A 26297-nucleotide genomic window follows, 5' to 3' on the forward strand; every position below is an offset into this window, starting at 1 on the left:
TGATTCAAGCATCCTGCTAAAATTGGATTAGCTAGACAGTACTTTAGAGCAGACGTGAAATGCTGGAAAGGCTGTTATGAATCTTTTCCAAGGATTCTGGTTCTGAATTCCCTGTTGGACATCTTTGTTGCATCTTATTTTTATTCTTGCATGAATCCATTCAGTTCACTCATACATCTAATAATTGTTAAACATCAGCTGTCATGTGGGTTCTTCAGTAGCTCAAACAGTAAAGAATCTATGCAAGAGATCCAGGTTCAATCACTGGGTCAGGAAGATCCCCTGGAGAAGGGAATGGCAACCCACTCCAGTATTCTTGCCTGGAGAATTCCAGGGACAGAGTCTGGAGGGTTCCAGTCCATGGGGTCGCAAAGAGTCAGACACAACTGAGTGACTTTCACTTTTTTCACTTTTTCTGTCAATGTACCATTCAATAACAGGCAAGTCCTATAGAAAATCCTTTTCATTGCTGGCACTAGGAAATTTTTTTCTTGTTGAAAGACTATATAATCTTCACAAAAGTAGGTCTTGTAATATCCTCAACAACTGAACAGTATCTGATCCATGGTAAATGCTCAAAATGCTCTAGTGCACAACCTGACAGTCAACACACTGAACACACAAGCCTATCCACAACCCTGCTGGGAGGGTTGATCTAACTGCGCCAGAGCCAGGAGGCTTGCATTTAAACGGTGGTGGGCAGTACTCTGGCCTGGAAAATCCCATGGAGGAGCCTGATGCGCTGCAGTCCATGGGGTCGCCAAGAGTCGGACACGACTGAGCGACTTCACTTTCACTTTTCACTTTCATGCACTGGAGAGGGAAATGGCAACCCACTTCAGTGTTCTTGCCTGGAGAATCCCAGGGACGGGGGAGCCTGGTGGGCTGCCGTCTATGGGGTTGCACAGAGTCGGACACGACTGAAGCGACTTAGCAGCAGCAGCAGCAGGCAAACTCCTAGAATGGCTCTCCAAAACGCCCCACTCTAATTCCTCAGACTGTGAATAAGAGACACTACATCTGTGATGTTACATTACCCAGAAAAAGGGATTTGCAGATATAATTAAAGTTGTAATCAGTTGACTTTAAGTTAAAACAAAGGAAAATTATTATGGTAAAACTAATATACACCCTTTAAAAGCAGTTTTGTTTGGCTTATAAAGTCAGATTCCAAGAATGAGGGTTCAATACACCATTGCTAGCTTGAAAAGGGAGGAGGCCATAGCATTAAGACATGTGGATGGCTTTTAGAAGCTCAGAGTGGCTGATGAGAACCAGCAAGGTATCAGGAACTTCAGTCTTAGGACTGAAAGGATCTGAATTCTATTAACTGAATGAGCCTGGATGCACGTTCTTCCCTTGGAGACTCCAGACAAGAGCCAGTCACAAATTGATTGCAGCCTGTGAGACCCCAGGCAGGGAACTCAGACAAGCTTTCCTAGCCTTCTGACCTACACAACTGTAAGATAACAAACAGGAGTGACTTTAAGCTGTTAAATTTGTTAAACAGCAACAGAAAATGGATACGATCACCCTATACTAGAAGTCCACCATGCAAGCCGTCTTCTACTTTTCCATTTTCTGAATTTGTTTTACTTTGCCTTCCTTTTCACTGTCCACAGAAACATTATCCAGGAAAATATTTCCACCCAACAATAGTTTTTGCATATAAAAATAAGGTACTAAGAGAGTTTCCTTGAACAGTATCCAGGCCATATTACTGCCCTTTAACTTATGAGCGATAAACCTAAAGAAATAAATAAGAGATAAAACCATCAATGACCAAAAAGGTCCACGCTGATGTCAATAAATTTGTAAATTTCAAAAAGATAACAATATAAATCAAATTACGTACTGAATCTTAGAAGAACTTACTGTCTCAACTGGGAAAACAATGAAATAATTGTGTACATTGAGTCAGAAAATTATTTTAATAGTTACAAAACATTTTTTTTTTTACAGAATCAGTATAAAATAGCAGTTGATTTCTCCATAATTATCAGAATTATTTATATGTGAGGTCTTGGCTAAGTGGGGCTGAAATCAACAAAAGGTCTTGGACTGTTGGCTCAGAAATCCTCCTGGGAAGCCCACCATGTTGATGTCTGTCATGCTTGACTCTTTATGAGATGACCCGGTCCATCTTAAAAAAAAAAGTATCTTTTTATTCATTCTTTGGAGGCTTGAAGTGAATTCGGCAGCGTTCATTAAACACCTAAGACATGTGAACAGAAACAAAGATCACTGAGTCATCCTGTATAAATTAGACCTGAAATTTCGGGTGAATATAACCTTCTTTGGGGCTTCCCTAATAGTTCAGTTGGTAAAGAATCTGCTTGCAATGCAGCAGACCCTAGTTCAATTCCTGGGTGGGGAAGATCCACTGAAGAAGGGATAGGCTACCCACTCCAATATTCTTGGGCTTCCCTTGTGGCTCAGCTGATAAAGAATCCACCTGTAATGCAGGAGACCTGGGTTCAATCCCTGGGTTGGGAAAATACCCTGGAGAAGGGAAAGGCTACCCACTCCAGTATTCAGGCCTGGAAAAGTCCATGAACTGTATAGTTCATGGGGTCGCAAAGAGTCAGACACGATTGAGTGACTTTCACTTCACTTCATAACCTTCTTTGCCCCAAGTCAACAGGTTTAGGAAACAGAGGTGTTTCCTCACTAATTTAAACTGACTTACTAGGCACTAAGAGTACAGTGCCTAGTCTATAAAAGACCCTGATGCTGGGAAAGATTGAAGGCAGGAGGAGAAGGGAATGACAGGATGAGATGGTTGGATGGCATCACCGACTCGATGGACATGAGTGTGAGTAAGCTCTGGGAGTTGGTGATGGACAGGGAAGCCTGGCGTGCTGCAGTCCATGGGGGTGCAAACAGTCAGATATGACTGAGCGACTGAACTGAACTGAAGAGCACAGAATGCCTTGATATTCATTTATAAAATAATTTTCATTATTTTAATAAAATTTAAATTATTCAAGGACAAAAATCATCACAAGTTAGCTTATTTAGTAAATCACAAATATTTTAATTCCATATAACATATTTTGGATAGTTTTAAAAAATATCTAAATTAAGAGAAAACTGTTTTAAAAATTCTTTTATAATGTAGATTTTATTTAGATATCTGTCATGCTTTTCTAAATGAATGCCAGATGCTTCTACCATGTAGGTAGGGAAGTCCAGTGTACGAAGGGAGCCCAGTCTTTTGCTAAATTGTATAAATTTATGTAATGTTTTGTTCTGTTTACCTTGCTTCCTAAAAACTAAACCAATATATATGTTAAAAACATTCTAAGATTACTTGTTATATGGACTGTGTTAAATAAAAATTTTGGTATAGCCATTTGATGGAATACAAAGCAAACATAAAAAAAGATTAAGAAATCTCTTTACATCCTAATTTGAAAAGATCTCCAAGATATATTAAGAAAAACACACTTCCATTTGTCTGATAAAGGAGAAAATATACGTATATGTGTGTGCACATACAAACAAAATTTTAAAGTTACAAATATCTGAAAGCATATACATCCTTTCAGAGGAAAGGGAAAGGAGGTGGTTAAAATTAGAGAGGCATGAGAGTAGAATTTTTACTGTATATCTTTTAATATTTTTTAAAAAATTAATCATGTGTCTAAAGAATTTTGTATTCCAATTAAAAAAATTATAAAAATCTAAAACAATTTTTTCTCAGAATTTACCCTCATACTTCACTGATGTAAGGAACAAACCATTTTTAGGTAAAAAAAACAAACCAAAAAACCCCCCAAAGAAACCAACCCATGTTGGCTAAAATGGACTAGCAAAAACATAAAGAAAAATCTACATAGGGTACTGGTATTCAATTTCTTAAACTGGGTAGTAGATACATGTTCATTTTACTAATATTCTTTACATTAGACATGTTACATGCTCTTTGGCATATGTATCTCACAATTAGAACATGAAGAAATAATATAGACTCTTTCTGGCCTTTTTGTCTTACATCTCCTAGCTCTGACATGTCCCTGGAGTTCCCAATGCTCGGACCAGAGGAGGCTTCAGATTAGTGGTTTTGACACACTGGTTGGGATGTTGTACACAACCTGGTTGAGCCTCTCCAAATCCTTCTCTTAAATAACTTCTTAACCATTTTTGCTGGCCTATTGGACCATGGCTACAATTTCTTCCCTTGAAAACAAATAGCCTCATTATATGTGGAGTGGATGGAGCATATTTTCTTTTAAAGTAATACCAAATCCAAAAATGCTTCACTCTTCCTACTACATTTTACATACATCAATTCCTGCACTGGGTTTTCCAAACTAGATGTTCATTGTACCCACCCCCATCCCATCCCAAGAGTAAATATTCTCTCTCTAGAGAATAGAAATGGACAAATTTTGCCAAAATCTTTCAAGGAGCAAACATCTTATCACATAGGTGGAAAGGGCAGAAGTATGAAATCTTAGCAAAAAGGATAAGATAAATAAATGTGATAGAGCAAAGAAAGTCAATTTGTACTTTGCAGTTTATTCAGGGCTCTGCAAGTTGGTATTCTCCAGTTTTTGGTTTTGTTGACCTCGTCTGGATTCAGCCCAATTCCATCAGTTAATTTCAAAGGATAAAACAATTTTCAGTTCATTCTTTCAGATTTAATAGATTTTGCCCTTTGGAAATCTTTGAAGTTTTAGAGAGGACATGTAAACATACTTTTCCAGAAAACTAAAAAGTCAGAATTTTGTGGTTTTTAACTACATGTAAAGTCCTAGGATCCTGGTCCCCCAATCTAATTCCTAATTAGAATCATGTAGGTGGTAATAGTGGAGAAGGCAATGGCACCCCACTCAAGTACTCTTGCCTGGAAAATCCCATGGACTGAGGAGCCTGGTAGGCTGCAGTCCATGTGGTCACTAAGAGTCAGACACAACTGAGTGACTTCACTTTCACTTTTCTCTTTCATGCATTGGAGAAGGAAATGGCAACCCACTCCAGTGTTCCTGCCTGGAGAATCCTAGGGATAGGGGAGCCTGGTAGGCTGCCATCTATGGGGTTGCACACAGTCAGACACGACTGAAGTGACTTAGCAGCAGCAGCAGCAGGTGGTAATAGGGCTTCCCTGGTAGATCAGTGGTAAAGAATCTGCCTGCAATGCAGGTGGCCTCGGTTCGATCCCTGTGTTGGGAAGATCCCCTGGAGGAGGGCATGGCACCCTACTCCAGTATTCTTGCCTGGAGAATCCCACTGACAGAAGAGCCTGGTGGGCTATAGTCCATAGCGTCACACAGAGTTGGGCACGACTGAAGCAACTAAGCAGCAGCAGCAGGTGGTAATAAGGAGCATGTGAATCTAGGAGGCATGCTAATGCTAAGTCGCTTCTGTCGTGTCCGACTCTGTGCGACCCCACAGACGGCAGCCCACCAGGCTCCCCCGTCCCTGGGATTCTCCAGGCAAGAACACTGGAGTGGGTTGCCATTTCCTTCTACAATGCATGAAAGTAAAAAGTGAAAGTGAAGTCACTCAGTCGTGTCCGACTCTTAGCGACCCCATGGACTGCAGCCTACCAGGCTCCTCCATCCATGGGATTTTCCAGGCAAGAGTACTGGAGTGGGGTGCCATTGCCTTCTCCGAGGAAGCATAAAAAGCCCTATTATCGGAAACCAGTGAAACTATATGAAACGATATACAAAAAAAGTTTCATGATCAGATACGTTAGAAAACGAGCAACTGTGAAGGTTAGTTAATGATATGAAAATTTATGGAAATAACTAATCACCTAACTTAAATAACCTGACTGAAGGTTCTAAGTTAACAACTAATAACTCTAAATATCAAATAGCCCACAATTAATATTAGGAATCATATAGAATGTCTCCAATTCTGTTACCATGACAACCATGCAATTCTACCATAAGACTGTAAGGCTATTTTTTTATAAGATGGCTCTATTTGGATTCTAACTGCAACTCCCATCCCCCTAAAAAGTTAAAACCTTCAATTGCTTCTAAATGAAGGACCTTTATTCTTAAGTGCCCAAGGCACTCTTTACTCCCTCCTCCCTTGGTTTGTTTCCTTTTGCTAGTTCTGTTTCCCCTCCTAGTTCCCTCCAAGAATCAACATTATTTTATACCTTCCAGCTCCTGTCATTTACCACTTCTTCAACATTCAGTTCTGACTGCATCCATTTCAACTGCAAGAAAAGGAAAACAAAAATGAAGTTATGAAGATTTAAAGAACTAAAACCAAACTCTATAATGTTTTCCTAATAAAACCAGCTGCTGCTCCTGCATTTTTTGTCAATACTTAGGTTAGATTTCAAAACCTTCTTTGATATTCTTGTATTTAATCAATTGTGAAATCTTATAAAGCCATAGTTCTCAAGCACTGCTGCATATTATTAACAGCTTTAAAAAAAGAAGAAAAACAAATGGCCAATAAACCTATTTATAAATGTACACTCTTACTTATGCAAAAAGAAATGCAAATTAAGTCAGAACATGACCAAAAACATTTTTTAAAGAAGAAACCTGATAATTCCAATAAAACCTAGTATTAGTGAGGGTATGGGGAAAGATACACTCACATATTTTTTTTTCTTTTTTTTTTTTACTAAATTTTATTTTATTTAACTTTACAATATTGTATTGGTTTTGTCATATATCAAAATGAATCTGCCACAGGTATACATGTGTTCCCCATCCTGAACCCTCCTCCCTTCTCCCTCCCCTCACATATATTTTTTTGTAGGAGTACAAATTGTTGTAACTTCTATAGAGAGCAATTTGGTAAGACTTAGCAAAAATGTAAATTCCCATGTCCTTTAACTCAGTAATTCCAGTTTGACTTATTGATCCTACAGTATAGATTTGCAAAGATAGCACAGAGAAACAAAACAAAAAAAGGACAAGGAGGTGGCAACCTGATTTGAACAAAAGAAAAAAGAAATAGGAAGAAAAACAGAAGGGGGATATAAAAGGCTCAAGTAATTGAGAAAGGGATGGATTTTCCATACCTTAATCATACGGCCAGAGGTCTGAGGTCTAAAATGCTAAAAAGTCTTTCTAACTTTCTTTTTAACTGCCAAACTAATAACTCCATCAAAAAAGTAGCTAATCCCACTGCCAGGTCCAGATGGCAGGGCCCATCATACTCCTAGTCGCCTCTGCTCAGAGAGACTTGACAGGAAGGAAGCTAACTAGTTCCAGGAGGAGAACCTCGAAGTATTCAGGAAAATTAGCAGAAAGTAAGTATGAACTACAGGTTGAGGCAGCCAAGAAGTTAACAGCAGGCTGATGTCCTCAGGCCAGGAGACTTAGGGGAAAAAATGCCAGAAAGTTAGACAAGATTTGGGCAACAAAGAGGTGGGGACCCAGACCAAAGCACCTAACCATAAATTAGGAGTACAACTCAGACAGGTTTGAGAAATGTGCATCTAACACTAGTAAGACTGGATGTGGTACTGATTCAATGCTCCTTGTAAACTCCCTTCTTAGATTCAAAACTTGGTGTCAAGAGTATGCACCAGAATATAGGACTGAAACCATGAACAAGAAAGGACAGCATGTCTGCTGTGCTGCGGAGTAGTAACAAGCCTGAGGAAGCCTGCCTGCTTAAACGAGAACAACCTCAGTTTCAGATTTTAATCAGCTATACAGACACAGAAATCATTAAAGCTTCACTGCTCTGTCAAAGCCCAGATTTTCTGCCAAAGAAGTAACAACTTCAAAGAACAGTGTTACAACAGGCCACTAAGACAGTGTTTATAATTGTTCTCAAATATTTAAATGGGTGTCCTGTAGAAATAGGTTTAGACTTATCCAGAGGGATGATTAAGGATCAGTAATTACATGCTACAAGGAGACAAGTTTTCACAATAAGAAAACATCTGAACAATTCAAGCTGTCCAAAAAGAAAATGCACTGACACATAAGACTGTCAGATCAGTTCAGTTCAGTCGCTCAGTCGTGTCCGACTCTTTGCGACCCCATGAATCGCAGCACGCCAGGCCTCCCTGTCCATCACCAACTCCCGGAGTTCACTCAGACTCACGTCCATTGAGTCAGGGATGCCATCCAGTCATCTCATCCTCTGTCGTCCCCTTCTCCTCCTGCCCCCAATCCCTCCCAGCATCAGAGTCTTTTCCAATGAGTCAACTCTTCGCATGAGGTGGCCAAAGTACTGGAGTTTCAGCTTTAGCATCATTCCTTCCAAAGAAATCCCAGGGCTGATCTCCTTCAGAATGGACTGGCTGGATCTCCTTGCAGTCCAAGGGACTCTCAAGAGTCTTCTCCAACACCACAGTTCAAAAGCATCAATTCTTTGGCGCTCAGCCTTCTTCACAGTCCAACTCTCACATCCATACATGACCACAGGAAAAACCATAGCCTTGACTAGCCAGACCTTCGTTGGCAAAGTAATGTCTCTGCTTTTGAATATGCTATCTAGGTTGGTCATAACTTTCCTTGCAAGGAGTAAGCGTCTTTTAATTTCATGGCTGCAGTCACCATCTGCAGTGATTTTGGAGCCCAGAAAAATAAAGTCTGACACTGTTTCCACTGTTTCTCCATCTATTTCCCATGAAGTGGTGGGACCAGATGCCATGATCTTCGTTTTCTGAATGTTGAGCTTTAAGCCAACTTTTTCACTCTCTACTTTCACTTTTATCAAGAGGCTTTTTAGTTCCTCTTCACTTTCTGCCATAATGGTGGTGTCATCTGCATATCTGAGATTATTGATATTTCTCCAGGCAATCTTGATTCCAGCTTGTACTTCTTCCAGCCCAGCGTTTCTCATTATGTACTCTGCATAGAAGTTAAATAAGCAGGGTGACAATATACAGCCTTGATGTACTCCTTTTCCTATTTGGAATCAGTCTGTTGTTCCATGTCCAGTTCTAACTGTTGCTTCCTGACCTGCATACAAATTTCTCAAGAGGCAGATCAGGTGGTCTGGTATTCCCATCTCTTTCACAATTTTCCACAGTTTATTGTGATCCACATAATCAAAGGCTTTGGCACAGTCAATAAAGCAGAAAGAGATGTTTTTCTGGAACTCTCTTGCTTTTTCCATGATCCAGCAGATGTTGGCAATTTGATCTCTGGTTCCTCTGCCTTTTCTAAAACCAGCTTGAACATCTGCAAGTTCACGGTTCACGTACTGCTGAAGCCTGGCTTGGAGAATTTTGAGCATTACTTTACTAGCGTGTGAGATGAGTGCAATTGTGCGGTAGTTTGAGCATTCTTTGGCATTGCCTTTCTTTGGGATTGGAAAGAAAACTGACCTTTTCCAGTCCTGTGGCCACTGCTGAGTTTTCCAAATTTGCTGGCATACTGAGTGCAGCACTTTCACAGCATCATCTTTCAGGATTTGAAAGAGCTCAACTGGAATTCCATCCCCTCCACTAGCTTTGTTCGTAGTGATGCTTTCTAAGGCCCATTTGACTTCACATTCCAGGATGTCTGGCTCTAGGTCAGTGATCACACCATCGTGATTATCTGGGTCATGAAGATCTTTTTTGTACAGTTCTTCTGTGTATTCTTGCCATCTCTTCTTAATATCTTCTGCTTCTGTTAGGTCCATACCATTTCTGTCCTTTATCAAGCTCATCTTTGCATGAAATATTCCTTTGGTGTCTCTGATTTTCTTGAAGAGATCCCTAGTCTTTCCCATTCTGTTGTTTTCCTCTATTTCTTTGCATTGATCGCTAAAGAAGGCTTTCTTATCTCTTCTTGCTATTCTTTGGAACTCTGCATTCAGATGTTTATATCTTTCCTTTCTCCTTTGCTTTTCAATTCTCTTTTTTTCACAGCTATTTGTAAGGCCTCCTCAGACAGCCATTTTGCTTTTTTGCATTTCTTTTCTATGGGAATGGTCTTGATCCCTGTCTCCTGTACACTGGTACAGCTGTGAAGAGATACCCCACCCTGTGCCCAAGGTAAGAGATACCCAAGTAGATGGTAGGTGTTGCAAGAGGGCATCAGAAGGCAAACACACTGAAACTATACTCACAGAAAACTAGTCAATCTAATCACACTAGGACCACAGCCTTGTCTAACTCAATGAAACTAAGCCATGCCTGTGGGGCAACCCAAGACAGGCGGGTCATGGTGGAGAGATTTGACAGAATGTGGTAAACTGGAGAAGGGAATGGCAAACCACTTCAGTATTCTTGCCTTGAGAACCCCATGAACAGTATGAAAAGGCAAAATGATAGGATATTTAAAGAGGAACTCCGGCCCAATATGCTACTGGAGATCAGTGGAGAAATAACTCCAGAAAGAATGAAGGGATGGAGCCAAAGCAAAAACAATACCCAGCTGTGGATGTGACTGGTGATAGAAGCAAGGTACGATGCTGTAAAGAGCAATATTGCATAGGAACCTGGAATGTCAGGTTCATGAATCAAGGCAAATTGGAAGTGGTCAAACAAGAGATGGCAAGAGTGAATGTCGATATTCTAGGAATCAGCGAACTGAAATAGACTGGAATGGGTGAATTTAACTCAGATGACCATTATATCTACTACTGCGGGCAGGAATCCCTCAGAAGAAATGGAGTGGCCATCATGGTCAACAAAAGAGTCCGAAATGCAGTACTTGGATGCAATCTCAAAAACGACAGAATGATCTCTGTTCGTTTCCAAGGCAAACCATTCAATATCACAGTAATCCAAGTCTATGCCCCAACCAGTAACGCTGAAGAAGCTGAAGTTGAACGGTTCTGTGAAGACCTACAAGACCTTTTAGAACTAACACCCAAAAAAGATGTCCTTTTCATTATAGGGGACTGGAATACAAAAGTAGGAAGTTAAGAAACACCTGGAGTAACAGGCAAATTTGGCCTTGGAATAAGGAATGAAGCAGGGCAAAGACTGATAGAGTTTTGCCAAGAAAATGCACTGGTCATAACAAACACCCTCTTCCAACAACACAAGACAAGACTCTATACATGGACATCACCAGATGGTCAACACCAAAATCAGACTGATTATATTCTTTGCAGCCAAAGATGGAGAAGCTCTATACGGTCAGCAAAAACAAGACCAGGAGCTGACTGTGGCTCAGATCATGAATTCCTTATTGCCAAATTCAGACTTAATTGAAGAAAGTAGGGAAAACCACTAGACCATTCAGGTATGACCTAAATCAAATCCCTTATGATTATAAATTAGACTGTACATCCCCTCAATTCTCTTAATACTGGTTAAACAAAAGGTGGAAACCACTGGTTGGGTGGATATTGTAGAGAGAATTAATGGAATGAATATGGAGTCCCAGAGATTCAAAGAGGAAAGAATCTGCTACTTCATATCAGTCAATATGTTACCTCTTACATATATTATACAATTTAATCCTTACCCTCCAAAATAAAATAAAAGATATTAAGTATCAACTCCATTTTACAAACTGAAATTCAGAAGTTTCATATTAATTTACAAGATTACAAAACCTCCAAGTGGTAGATGGGTTTCCTCAGAGCAATCTGCCTTTATAATCAATGTTTCTTCTATTCTTGAACATGGCAGACATTACAGCCAGCTTCTAATACAATTTCAGTGGCACCAACAAAATGCTACCTTTGAGATAGTTGTTTTTGAGGCTCTGGGTCTTACACAGGTAAAATTCCTCTCAAAGGCTATGAACAGGTAACAGCAGATATATAGTTCCAGCAAGGTTTTTTTGAGGTAAGGGTTAGTTAGGGTAAAGAACTGGGAACTTTCAGATTGGCATTGTATGCAAATGAACTATTCACTAAAGTAATCAGAATTTAACTATTAGTCACAACGCAATGGCATTCCACTCCAGTACTCTTGCCTGGAAAATCTCATGGATGGAGGAGCCTGGTAGGTTGCAGTCCATGGGGTCACTGAGGGTCGGACATGACTTAGCGACTTCATTTTCACTTTTCACTTTTATGCATTGGAGAAGGAAATGGCAACCCACTCCAGTGTTCTTGCCTGGAGAATCCCAGGGACGGGGAAGCCTGGTGGGCTGCCGTCTATGGGGTCGTACAGAGTCGGACACAACTGAAATGACTTAGCAGTAGCAATGTAAAAACACTGACTGAATTCAGAGTCAGAAGAAATGGATTCAAGTCCAGTCCCACTACTTACTAGTTTGTGACTCTGGGGAGGTCAGTACCTCTGAGTCTGTTTCCACATATAGAAAATGATGAGGTAGAGCTGGAACATCTTTAAGAGCTGCCTCTTTCTGATTCCATAACCTTCATAGCAAACTTGAAGAAAAAATCCAAGCTTCCTTATTTGCTCAAGTACTACCCATGGTTACCTTCTATTATAGTCCCATGCGATGTCACAGGCTAGAAAATTACCTTTCATAACTCACTGGCTGGTTTCCAAAATGCCTCCTAAGATGACCTTTACAGCCCAAGTTCACTGAAGAACCCCCTGCTGACTAATGAATGAGCAGGTGTGAAACACAGGGCTGAAGCAGTCATCGTGAACAAAGGGAACAGTAAAGATAGTGGATGAATCCTGTATCCATTGAGACATACTGCATCAGTAGGATGACTAAGAAAGTGCACACACTCACCTGTGTGCAGCAAAAGACAAGACTTGAGACAGACAGCAAGGTCCCCTTCACTAAATTTGGCTACATCCACTAAACAAAGAGCAAACTTCACAACTTGTTCAGTATGAAAACATGATTCTATCTCACACTGGATTTTCAGTTACCCAACATGCAAGGACCAGTAAGTCACCTATTATGCCATCTTAAAATGCAGACAGGATTTTGGTAATTATACAGCAGTCATGTTAAGAGAAGGGCTTCTCTGGTGGTTCAGTGGTAAAGCATCTGCCTGCAACGCAGGAGACCCAGGTTTGATCTATAGATTGGGAAGACCCCCTGGAGGAGGGCATGGCAACCCACTCTCGTACTCTTGCCTGGAGAATTCCATGGACAGAGGAGCCTGGCAGGCTACAGTCCATAGGGTCACAGAGTTGGGACATGACTGAATGACTAAGCAGCAGCAACAGCATGTAAGAGAAAGCCCCTGTTCTTAGGGAATAACCAACATATGTAGGGGTAAAAGAGTATAATGTGTATATTCCCAAATGCTAAGAAAAAAAAATGTGTATGGAGGGAGGGGGAGGATGACAGGGAACAAGGGAGGCAAGGAAGAAAAGGTGGGAAGGGTGGAGAGAATGAATTGTAAAGCAGGTGGAGCAAAATGTAAACAAAAGGTGAATATAGGTAAAGGGTACATGGGAGTTCCTTGTACTCTTTGTGCAACTTTTCTGAGAGTGTGAAATTGTATCAGAATAAAGTTACCCCTTGAGCTATTCTCTCACCAAAAGACAGTAATGCAGTCCAGAAAATAAAATATGGTATACATTTCCACTGTTTTCTTGACATGCCACATTTAAGGGCTATAAAGAAATTGCTCTGCCTCATTAAGTCTACTCTGAAGTCCACACTCATCTACATTATAGCTGACTTTAGGAAAATAAGGCTTCCTCTGACATATCACTCAGTGGATGCTTGGTGTTTTCCTAAAAGGGAAAATGGCAGGGATGGGAGATGAAATAGAAACAAAGGAGAGTCTGGAAAGAGTCAAAGACCCATACCATCTTTTCCATAGCAAAGAAATAAACATAAGGAGGCTCTAGTGTACCTGGTTATATTTAAACAGTACTGTACTATATTTTTACGGCTGAAGAGGGTAATATCTTGAAGCTAAACATCTGTATTACATTTAGCAGGTTTCTACAGATGAAACCAGAGGTAAATATTTTTAAACTGCAAATATATTTTTAAAATGTTTCTTTTCAATTCAAGACTCAAAATATAGATACAGATGTGATTTCCAGATATTTTAACATGGTGTTGATCTGTATTAATCCTTATATCTTTAACTGTAGAATATATAAAGGAATGGAAATAACATGATTACATGCTTTTTTTTAGCTAAGGCTGCTACATTACATACAATCATGAAATACAAATTTACCAATTAATACTGAAGCACAATAAAATAAAGCCCATTAAGAATGAAGTACTAACCTCGTGGTCATTTTAAGTAATAAGCATATCTTACTCTGGATTTTTCATATTAAAAACTGCTTTTATTTTGAAGGCTGTTTGGAAACCTTGCCTTAGAAATGTAAACCTTATTCAACTTACCTTTGTCTGTTCTTTTCTAAGTTGCTTTAATAACGTTAAATCATCCAAATTCTTTTCCCTCTCTTCTCGGAGCTGTTTTACTACTGATGAGGTCTGAGCTATACAGTTTTTTATGACTCTGTCCCTACTGGCATGGGCCTCCATCAACTAAAAGAACAAAGAAAGAAAAAGGGAAAGAAAAAAATCACACCAATTTGTCACATTTCAGTATTTTTTAGACTACAGAAATGTTAAGACTTTCCAAAATAATTTTTTAAAATTGAGTCTATGGAAGAGAAGTTTGTGCTGAATGAGCTAGATCAAAGGCAGGAGCTGTGAGGGTGGAAGTGAGAGGCTGCATTGTCCTCTTCCTCATACGCTCCAGGCCTCCCTGCTTCTCTTCCCACACTCCTCCTGCTGGGCTTCTCATCTCAGTCTCCTTCTCTCTGAACCCCTTTCTCTCTCATTACTGCATCTGTGTGTTCATCTACCCTATACCTACTCACACACACTTTCTGAGCCACTTACTATTGCTGCTCTTTCTCTTTTTTGTCCTTTCTTTTTTTTCCCCAGCCTCACATTGTCAACAAGTGCAAAAAGTTATGAAGTAAGTGATGTAGAAAAGTCTTTAGTTACAATAAAGAAAAAAAAAGAATGCTACATTTACCTATGTCAGACAGAACTCTTTTCAGGATTTTAAAGTATCAACCAGGAAAAACTGTAAATGAAGTAGAGATTGTTGATTCCATCAATTGTGCTAACAGTGGTTCACCTCCAACTAAAATTTAAATGCTGGCCTGCTCCACGTAATCACGCTGTATCATTCCTTTTTCAGTCAAAGGGAGAATACCTTAATGCTATGCTAGTGACAGCTGTCATAGAAATAACCTAACCATTATATGTATCTCAAATACATAAAACACAGGACTGAAAACCATTCTATAAGCATTCTTCATAAGCTATTTGAAATACATCTCTTAAATGACTATATTGGAACCCTGTGATTAAGAACTACTGGTCTAATAGATACCAAGAAAGAATAAATCTTTATATTTCTAGAGAGTAATACTAAAAGTACATTACTTATAAGTTGTACTCATGTAAAAGGAATTGCCTAATAGACATTAATCCCACCTATAATAAATTTCTCTAATATGCTAATTCTTTTCATTGTAACATTTAGGATTCACAAGAACAGCCTCAAGGCCCATATTTACTAGCTAGTATGCTACGTCTGTTACTTATTAACTCCTTCAGGTATAATTACAGAAAATTAAAGGAGGCATTGAGGGTACAGAACTATTCTCCCCCAGACAGAATAACCGTCAGAGTTAAGAAACTCTCCCTGAGGTTGTGTAAGACTGGCTAAATAATTAGCTTTACAGGCTTCAGGTCCCTTTTGTAAAATTATTGAATTATGAGTAAATAATTGCTAATACCCCTTTCCACCTCTAAAATTTAGAGGCAACATGACTCAATATATTACTCAGATGCTAAATGCTATTTAATTACTTTGATATTTTGTCTAACAATTGGCCAAACAGCATTAGCATCAACTAGAAGTCTAACACAATATTCTCATTTTTCTATCTACATCTTAAAATCAAATTCAGATTGTATGCTGCTGCTGCTGCTGTCACTTCACTTCAGTCGTGTCCGACTCTGTGCGACCCCACAGACGGAAGCCCACCAGGTTGTACACATTTTATTAAATATTCAATAATTCTCTTTTGGTCTCTCACCAGTTTCCTTCCGCATTTGGGCTTTCTTCCAGTTCCCCTCCTGAACGTGGCACCTTCCCTGTGGATACATTTCTGGATGCTGACTATGCTCCTACCCTCACCTGCTTACTTTTCCTTCCCATTAGACCCTCTGTGAACCCACAATCATGTAAACAGGAAGGACGGGGTAAATCATCTTTTACTCAGTATTGTCAATTATTTTCAAGATCATCTTTCAATAAGATTCAAACCTAAGAGTATGCAAGAGGAACACGCATGGACTTCTGTGCATGTATGTCAAAGAAATGAGGACACCTGATAAGAGTAATAGTTGGTGTGACATAAACCTACCAGAGGAAAAAAATAACACAAAACCAGGCTTATTGGCTCATCAGTATCAGATGCTTGAGGATTTGGTCACATGAGAATTATTTCTGATCTATAAAGTGTTTATCAAAGGAACTGAGATAATATTTATTAAGAAACTCAGTATGGTAAAACTGTGGTTAGAGGAGAAAAATCCTGAAGGATAATCATATCATAACCATATTTCCTTTGATTTGGGGAAAGCAATTTTGAAATGAAGACATTTGGGGTGGGGCATGAGAATGATTCAAAACGAGTCTAAAGCGGGTATACCTAGAACTTCCCAGTTATTTTTTATTTTACCACAGCTTTGAGAACTTCTTTCAGTCTAAAATTTTCATCATCTTTTTTTTTTTTGGCTGCACAGCTTGCCAGATCTTTGTTCCCTGACCAGGGACTGAATCTGTACCCTTGGTAGGACAATTTATCTGTGGCTTTTCCTTCTATCCTGCCAAATGTTTCTTTTCCCTTTCCTGATGAGTAAGGGAAGAAAGAAGATACAGAAAGTGTGAAGGGTTTTAATTCTTCCTTATATCAGCTGTCTAGCTTTTTTTAACACTAATTCATTCAAAGACCCCACTTTTATCTCACTGTTTTACTTGACTGTTTCATTCTCTCCTGTTTTCTTTGATGTATAAGGTTTCCTTAAGTTAGAGTCTGCCCACAAGGGGAGACTGTTTTCATTTCTTAGAACCATATCTCCCCATTTCTTAGAACCATATCTTCCCAGACTGTTGCTTAAGATCACACATTTTCTTTAGTTTGTAGAAACCAGATCAAAACTTTTACACACCTTCAGGTGTGGGCAAGAAAACGTGAAGATTCCATTCTTTTTCCACAGTTTAATTATATGCCAATTGATTTCTTATTTTGCCTGCAAAGAAAGACATAAAGGAAGCACAAAAGACTCAAAAGATAGACTTACTGACTCATAAAGTTGTTTACAGGTTTGGCTGGCATCAATTTTCCCTGCAAAGGAAGCTGTTGGAACCGTAGTGTTTAATTCATGTACTATTCTGTCATCAATCGTCCTCATCACCTTGAGTAATTCCTATATAATATTTAAAATAAAAGAATAATAATTTGAATGGAAAGTTAAGTGATAAGACCAGTTAAGCAAAAATTAATAATTAAAGCTCTTGGATATGTTACAACACTGTATATTAGGAGTGGGGAAACCATGCTATATACAGTACAACCACAGAAAAATCTTTATGAAAAGACTGACAGGTAGTTTATGTAATAGTAGTTCTAACACTTGGCACAACTCTGTTTCCTTGGCCCAAATGTGATTGCCTTAAGCGTAAAGATTTTTTTATTCATTTGTAAACCCCATTTGCTGGCACATGGTGCTTAGCAAATACTGTGTCTTCTTTCTATCTCTAGCATACAGCCAAAAAGGATTCTAAGGAACTTGATTACTTCAACTTGTCCAAAACAATCCAACATAATTGCTTGCTCTATTCCCTCTTTGTCACTCTAAAATGTGGTGCTAGATAGAAAACTTCTATAAAGATATATAAGAAACCATCAGCAGTGATTAACATGCAGAAATTAATCTATACTCTCTTAGGCTGCCCCCCCTACCCCGCCTTTAGGCTTTTTGTTTTTTAGTTTTTTACTATGAGTATATATTATTTTTGTAACAAAAACAAGTACGCTGCTAGCCAAGGAATCAAATCTCTTTGTGGTTTTTTGTTCATACAACAAGCAGAAATTAGCTTTACCTTTTCTCAGTTACCCAGGTTCACATTTCTCAAGAATCTCTCCCCTCTAAAAGAGGCTCCAACTCTCAAAAAACAATCATCAAAGTACAAACACCAAAAGGGCAGAGGACTTAGAAAGACTCTGATGAGTACCCCAACCCAGCATAGTCCCTTCTCCCCACATTCTGAGTAGGGTACTTCTTCTCACTTGTCACTAGAGAAGGCTGAGCATCAGCTACCTCCTGACTCCAGATAATATAAACTCTAGAACGTTTCTAGTATATACCCTTCGCTTTCTCTTTTAATACACTCCCACCTCACCCCAGCCCCACAAAACAATCACTGAAAAGCATCAAGAAAATGAAGTAAAACAGCTTGTAGAAGGCTCATAATTTAAACTAATAAAAACAGGCAAATGTCAGGTCTAAAACCAACTTCCTGTATCACCTCTTCTTGTATATTTCTATTTTGGTCAACAGTATCAAGATTCTCTGTAATCTGGAATTCTTAGGGGATAATCTCAACATACTAAGCAAGCATCACATTAAATAATGTCCTATACACAGTAGAGGATATATAATGTCAATAAGTGGCAAATTCCAAACAAACAGTGGCAGCACTATTTAGAGAGGCAAAAACTGGTTAAGTAGTAGACAGGGACCTTCCTGGCAAACTTTACCTCCCACAACTTGCCTATTAAAACAAAAAAACCTTTAAACTCTCATCTTTCCTCCTGTCTAAATCAAACTGATCCTGAGGCCAAAGTTTATACCTTCCAGATAAAGCTTTCCTTGGATGAGAGTCCTCAGTGATCTTTCTTCTTCAAACATACGAAGCAATTAGAGAGAGAGAGCACAGAGTTCATTCATTAACTCACTCTTCCTTCAAAAAATATTTACTAATGTCTAGCACATGTTAGACACCATTCTAAACACCAGGGCTACAATGATGAGTAAAACAGAAAAGGTCCTTGCTCTTATGGAGCAAAATTCTCAAGGGGGAAACAGACAATAAACAAGTGTCCCAATAAACAAGACACTTTCAGTGCAGAAAAGTACTGCAAAAAAGAAAACTGTAGTAATGAGATCAACAGTGGGGTTGAGGGGCTAATACATTATACAGGGAGATCAAGACAGACCTCTCCAGGACATACCATTTGAACTGAGATCTGAATGACACAAATAAGGCAACTAAAAGGACATTTTGGGGAACAAGGCAAAAATTAAGAGGCAAGAACAAACTTGGGGATGTTTGAAGAACAAATAGAAGGCAAGTGGTCTGGGAGCGAGTAAGTGAAAAAGTGGTATTAGGTGAGAGCAGAGTTGATGAGAAAGTGAAGGACAAGAGAGACCACAGAAACAATTAAGGATTCTGTTCTAAAGGAAACAGGGTTTTAGGCAAGGGAATGATATAACAGTATTTTAAAAGACAACTTCAGCTGCTAAGTTGAGAATGGAAACATTGAGCAGACTACTATGGTGGTCCAGGCAAGAGATAAAGATAGTTTGATTAAGAGGTTGGTGAACCTGGGCCCTCAGCAGTGACAGCCAGGGAATTCTCCAAATTAATTTAACGCCATGAAACAGGAAGAGATCACTGAAGGAGACTATAGCTAATAAAGGGGGTTAACAATCAAGAAGGAACTCCAGCATCTGAAACTACAGAAGAGGACTTCCTTGGTGGTACAGTACATAGGAACCTGCCTGCTAAGGCAGGAGACAGGGATTCGATCCCTGGTCCAGGAAGACCCCACAGAGCAAACTAAGCTCCTGCACCAACTACTGAGCCCGCGCTCTGGAGCCTGCCAGGCACAACTACTGAGCCTGCGTGCTGCAGCTATTGAAGCACTCACACCTAGAGCCTGTGCTCTGCACCAAGAGAAGTTACAGCAATGAGAAGCCATGCACTGAAACTAGAGAGTAGCCCCCACTTGCCACAACTGCAGAAGAAAGCTCACGTGCAGCAACGAAGACCCAGCCCAACCAACAAAATAATAAAGAAATAAAATTAAAAAAATAAAACTACAGGAAAAAGACTGTGATGTCACAGAACTGAAAAGAAGAGAGGTTTCAAGGAAGGAACAGTCAACTGTGCTGAATGCTAGTCACTCAGTTGTGTCTGACTCTTTGCAACCCCATGGACTGTAGTCCACCAGGCTCCTTTGTTCACAGGATTCTCCAGGCAAGAATACTGGGGTTGGGTAGCCATTCCCTTCTCCAGGGGCTCTTCCAGACCCAAGGATGGAACCCGGGTTTCCTGCACAGAAGGTGGGTTCTTTACCATCTAAGCCACCAGGGAAGCCTGTTGAATGTTACTAGAAGTAAATAAAGATGTGGGCAGAAATTAACTTCTTAGATTTAACATGATGGAAATTACAGGTCATCTTTACAGGAGTCATTGAAATAGAGTGTTTAATGGACTGAACAGTTAACATGGCTTAAGTATAGAGGGTAAGACAAAGTATGGTGTAAAATGAGGCCCACCATTATAGGTCACCTTATTGGATGTTAGTCTTTTTCCTGAGCACAAATAGAGAACCAATGAAGTGTTTAAATACAGTGGAGTTGTATGATAGGGTTTGTATTCTGAAATGACTGCTTAGGTTCAAGTATTAACATGTGGAAAATGGATTAGACAGGAATAAGAGTAGATACAAAGAGGTTAGTTAGGAGATTGGTATAGCAATGCAGGTGAAAGATTATATATCTTCACATTTCCCAGAATTATGACTTACTTTGAACTTCAGGTTTGAGTACAATCATTAGCAATACAGCCAACTTTCCCTCTGATAAAACAATCTGGATATACTATTAAGTTCCTTATAACAATGTGAATTTATCAGCATTAACTAGGTAATGAATCAAACAATTTAAGTCTTACAAATGGAAACTAAAATGTGAATTTTCAAATATATCAGTCCTCTCTCTGTGTGCTAAAGAATCATCAATATAGGATCGAGTGCTTGGCTTTTAATACAGCAGACATTAGCCATATGAGGTTATTTTAGTTAAAATTAAATTTAAAATTTAGTTTTTTAGTTGCATGAGCTACATTTCAAGAAGTACTCAAGAGCCACATATTGCTAGTGGCTACCATATTGTACAGGACAAATTTCCACCACCACAGAAAATTCTACTGGACAGTACTGAATTCAAGATGATATAATAACAATCTCTAAACTGATAATGTACTTATTCGGGAATTGCTGAGAATCGTAAGCTATTTTTAAGATAGGAAAAAAGACACTAGAAAAGCTCAAGGAGGGGAAAGGGAGTAAGACTTAGGAAAGAATTTCTTTCAAAATTGCAAAAAGAAAAAGAAAAGAACTATAAACTACCTCACTAGGCACAAATTTCTTTATTACAAAAAGTGCCAGGGCTCTTCAGGCAGCTCCAAGGTCTAGAGAAAAGCTTGAGCAGACCTCACAGGCTGAGAGCAGATGAAGGTTAAGGCAGGCACATAAATCCTGCCATTAAACCATCTGTATCATTCAAAATGAATTACTGACTGCCTACCTGATACTAGCTCCAGCGATGTACCTTCTTTCTCACAAATTCGCCAAGAAAATATAAAGAAGACACCCTTGAGCAGACATCATACAATGAACTGCAACACAAGTCCACAGAGATAATACAGAAATATACATAGTTCAGTGGCTCTCTCTGTATAGGAGCTGGAACCCTAAATCAGCTTCTAAGTGTCAAAGCACAGCAAAAAAGATAACTCTTCAAACTTTGTAGTATCTCTAGCTTCTCCTTTCACCCTCCTCAAAACAAGAAGAAATTGATACATCATGAATCTCTAATTTTAGACTGACCCTTTAAAATTATTCTGGCACTTATCTTGGAATTGTATTTCATGCATTATCTTTCATTCATTTCACCCTCTTGGAAGGCATACTGAAGGACTAGCATGTCTAGCAGCAAGGAGGGGTAGAGAAAACTTCCTGTTGTCCCTACAATTACAATTATACTACACTCTATTCCTAAGGTTAATTCTTAGGTAAATCCGTTTTATTGTTTTAGGAAGCTTTCAAAGTATATAGGGAGAGGTAAAAGGTCTATTACATGACAGTAAAATTAAAATGTGCTCCATAGAATGATCTGGAATTTAACCTTTCTTCTCCTCACTTTGCCTGAAGGTACCCAGAAGTAGATCCCATTCACATGGTGCTCTTTTTAGAAGACGTGCGTGGTTCCTCAAACTCCATTTTTACAACAATGTTCACAGTGTGCTTCCTGCAAGCCAGAAATACAGACTTGCCTGCAACTGCCAGAATCGTCTGCAGTCCTCTGCACTCCCAGGCACGGGAACAGAGAGCAGCTAGGCATGTTGCATCCATCATGGATGCTAGAAAATAGCCTATTCAGTCTATATTTAATTACCAAACAACTCAAAATTAATCTTGTAAGTTAATATTCCTATCAGAAATATGAAAACTTACATAGCCTAGGAATGCTCAGTTGATTTTGCTCAGGTAATACATGCACTGGGTCTCAGGAAGAAGGTATTTCAGGGTGTCAAGTGGGAAAAAAGCACAAATGACAAAACATCATGTGGTCAGGGAAAAGCAGGCCTATATGGCTAGACAGCAAAGTTCAAATCTATATTGGAAGTGGCAGGGGTTGGGGAGAGAGAATATGTATGAATAAGGGCAGTGGTAAGAAATTTAACTAAGCAGAATCACTTTGGGATTGGATTTTAAAGACTTGTATGCTATGTTAAGTAGTTTACACCCAGTCATACAATTCTGAAATTAGATGCATGGTTCAGATTCTAAAATTTAGAAGATATTAATAACAGTATGAAGCCATAGCTTTATGGAGATTAGGTTGAAGAGGAGAAATTAAGTAGAGAAAAGAATGACTGAAGATAAGAAGAGCTACAACAAAGCTAACTGCAAAAATGATAGGGCACAAGCAAAGACTGTGGCAGAAGTAATGAACCTTCCGAAAGCATCTCTTTGATCAACTCCCCCAGTCTGCTCACTGACTCCTGAACCTCACAAGTGGCATTCAAGGCCTTTCATAACCTGGTTCCAATCTTTTGTGTAATCCAAATATGCCCCTGTGCAAATTCAGAATTCCAGCAATTTTCTATTTCCCCCGCAGCACATAAAACTTTCTGCCTATATACGGTTTCTTCTACCGAAAATTACCCTGGTTCTATCTACCAAAGACCCAGTTCAATTAACATCTCTTTGACTTAGTTCTCTCTGAACAGTTATAACACTGTGCTCATAGTCTAAACATCTTCTACATGTTTTATACCCTGATTTGAGCTCTTTTTATATTTTACTCTCAATTTCTCCAAGTGCCTGGTACCTAGCAGATATCTGTGACGGATTGAACTATGCCCTCCCCGCAACCTGCCCCCAATTTCATATGTTGAAGCCCTAAAACCCTGTGGCTGCATGGAAACAGGGCCTTCAGGGAAGCAATAAAAAGTTAAATGAGGTCATAAAGCGTGGGACACTAATCCCATAGAACTGATGTCACTGTAAGAGGAAAAGACACCAGAGACCTCTCTCCCTTTGTGGCCACAAATGGGTCATATGAGGATAGTGATGAACTAGCAACTTACTTTGAAATGCATCAAAAAAAATTAAAAATGTGGATTGATGGATAGATTGAGAACAGATATGTGAATTTAGATTACAGTGAATCACTATAAAATCCAGATACTGGGTACACGAGTATTCATTGTAAACGTCTTTCAATTTTTCTACAGTGTTTGAACATCTTCATAATAAAATTCTGGGGGGAAAAAGTACCTAAATCTTTATAATAAAAATACATGATTTTCTTTTTCTCTTTCACAGTATTCAGTGCAGAGCTTTTCATATATAAGGTATTTACATACACAATGTAATGGTTTCATAGTTCTAAAAATACAAACTTTGATTCATAATTTGAGTGTGCCAGTTATCACAGTTTATAACTTTATAAAATCCATTAAAACCTAAATGTTATACTAAACTTTTACATTTTAAAATATATATTTTTTACATTTCTGTGCCTCTGAAGCAATAGGGGCAAATGTTCTTATATTCATTCAATATGAGGTAAAATGATATGCCAAGGCCAGATCTGGAAAACCAAATCTTCTGACTTTTAACCAAGGGTCTTCTCCATTATTTGTAAAGAGTTGGATATGACTTAGCAACTGAAAAACAAATTCTCCATTATAAATCACACGTTTGAAAAAGAAAAACAATCTAAAAACTTCTCCAGGTTTCATTAATGAGATTCATTTTATGACGTTTTTATTTATATCATCTCTGCAAATAAAATGGTTCTCCAAGACAGTTAAGCTTCTGCCCCACTTATAATATATAACCTGAGTGTCCAAAGGAAAATCAAAAGTGTTCTTCAAGCATTGTTGGATGTTTCAACAGCTCAAAGATATCCTCAGAAATTTGGTTTTAGAGATTCAAATAAACACAGAGGTGGAAGCAGTTTTAAATGTTATTTAACATTATCTTATTTTACAGATTCAGAAGTTAATTATGGAAGGGGGTAAGCGATTTGCTCAAGGTCCCAAAGCTGTTAATTGCAGGAACAGTACTAGAACCTGGAACATTTAATTCCCTAACCAGGGCTCTTTCTAACAAACTTGAAGGCTAGCATTGCTCAATTATTTGAGCTCATTAAGTTAGATTACAGGGCTAATATGACAAGACCAAGACCACAAATGTGCCAGTTAATCTTAAACATTTCATATATGTTAGAAGCCAAGTCTTTTTTCTATCTTATTTAATATTTTTACAACTTTTGTATCTCTTGGGCACTCTGATCACATTTGAAGCCTGTTGCTGTTGTGCTGATCTAATCTGTGCAGCTTAAGTGGTGAAAAGGATGTATATAATGGTGGAAAGGCCCCACACAAACTTCTTTGATCAAATGATGTTTGTCAAATAATCCAATCTGTTGAGATTACCTTCCAGAATACCACTCCCTAAAAACGGCTCCAAGAACAAAGCTTACTACAGAGGTCAATGATACATGAACAGATTTTTCAGTATCTCCAGCTTAAAATACCCTTTTCATAACTTAAATTCAACCGTTTATCGAGACAGCAGCAAATTTTTGACTACAGTAGTAGAACTTTCATAGCAACTTGGTCAAAATCTAGACCTTTTGTTCTTTAATTCGTGGGTTAATAATTAGCCCTGGACCTCTGGTGTTTTAATACATAAAAGATACAACCTTTTTCTTAAATGTATTTTCTCTAATGGTTAGGAAGGCAGAGTACCATTGCAGGTACTAGAATTAATCGCCCCTCCAAGACACCAAAAGTTCTGCCTCATCAAAATAGTAAAACAAGATTTTTTTGTTTTGTTTTATCAAGTGAACAAGCTCTCCTTCACTTTCTTTCTTGCAAATGCTCAGCTTAAAGTAGGAGGGGAATGACAGAAGCTAAGAACTGAGTTCAAAGAATGGCTAGAAGGTTGTTAAAATCTCTACCCACCCGGCCGAGCTCGGCTTTGCCACTGCAGAACCACCAGAGTTTCTGGGTGCAGTTACTCAAGGACTGGGAGGAGAAGGGAGAATCATGACCCCAACGCGGCAGCTTCTTTCCCTAAGGCCAAGCTCGCGCCCCCATGACCTCCAATGGCTCGAAAAAGGAGTCTTGAACTGCCCGCTTCAGCCACAACTAGTCCGCATATCCCTCCCAGGCCAGAGCAGGGAACAGGGTCCGGGGACAAAAGGAGGGGTACGCCTGCCACGTGAGGAAACCCCATCACCTGGAACTCGGCGAACTCCTCACAGTTCACACCGCCACTGGGCGCCGCCATATTGGACAAACACGAGGTCCCCGCCCCGAGCCAATCACCGCGGAGCGAAGGTGCCCGCGGCGCCGCCTAACAAAAAATACTGAGAGGGAAATCTCAGCAAGAAAGCTGAGTTCAAGGTTTGTCTTTTCCGCTTATCCTCATCCACACTGAAACCCGTAACGCTGCTATCCTTCTTTTCATTCTTCTGCGTTTAGCCTGTCCTCCTGGAACTGGCCCCAGCGCATAGATAGAAGAATGTCAGAACTTGAAGGGATCGTTTGACGCCAATCCCATTTTCTTACAAAAAGGGAAACTGTTTAATGGCCCCATCGACCAGATGATTCGAGGAGGAACTCTTATGTAGAAGTAAGATTTTTCTTAACTCTCTTATCCCGTCCCTAAAGCAGAGGGGCTTTTGTTCTTTAAGAATTTGATTCCAGCAAGAAATGTCAAGAAAAGACACTCCTGGCAGTATGGGGTAAGAGGTGAATGTTTAGGTGTAGAAATAGTAACATGTTGTTTTATAAAAATAGGCAAATAGAAAACAAAATAGGAAACATGTATGTGAAGAAGAAAATGGAGAGGGAAATGGCAACCCACTCCAGTACTCTTG

The 26297-nt window shown here is 39.2% G+C and overlaps 1 protein-coding gene across 2 annotated transcripts; it reads right to left on the minus strand.

Annotated features, from left to right (window-relative positions):
- Positions 1–1912: 1912 nt before the first annotated feature.
- Positions 1913–25801, minus strand: MIX23 (mitochondrial matrix import factor 23). Of its 2 annotated transcripts, XM_025285076.3 has the most exons (6): positions 25655–25720; positions 25378–25440; positions 17127–17252; positions 14136–14282; positions 6122–6181; positions 1913–2215 (listed from the first exon to the last, which is right to left on the minus strand). In XM_025285076.3, the coding sequence occupies exons 1-6, from the start codon at positions 25703–25705 to the stop codon at positions 2165–2167; spliced, it is 498 nt and encodes a 165-aa protein (XP_025140861.1). In that variant the 5' UTR covers positions 25706–25720; the 3' UTR covers positions 1913–2164. The 2 variants fall into 2 exon arrangements, with proteins under 2 accessions (XP_025140861.1, XP_006073498.1); XM_006073436.4 differs by lacking the exon at positions 25378–25440 and having other exon boundaries at positions 25655–25801.
- Between the last annotated feature and the right edge of the window lie 496 nt (positions 25802–26297).

This window comes from Bubalus bubalis, chromosome 1 (assembly GCF_019923935.1).
Source record: "Bubalus bubalis isolate 160015118507 breed Murrah chromosome 1, NDDB_SH_1, whole genome shotgun sequence".
Classification (NCBI taxonomy): Eukaryota; Metazoa; Chordata; class Mammalia; order Artiodactyla; family Bovidae; genus Bubalus; species Bubalus bubalis.

What these genes read in the sequence shown, in the direction of transcription:
- MIX23 (XM_025285076.3), bottom strand. Translation starts at nt 25,705, where the DNA reads ATGGCGGCGCCCAGTGGCGGTGTGAACTGTGAGGAGTTCGCCGAGTTC. An exon ending in AGGAGTTCGCCGAGTTCCAG is followed by an intron (nt 25,441 to 25,654) that starts GTGATGGGGTTT and finishes TTCTCCTCCCAG; the next exon opens with TCCTTGAGTAACTGCACCCA. An exon ending in TTAGAAAAGAACAGACAAAG is followed by an intron (nt 6,182 to 14,135) that starts GTAAGTTGAATA and finishes CTTTTCTTGCAG; the next exon opens with TTGAAATGGATGCAGTCAGA.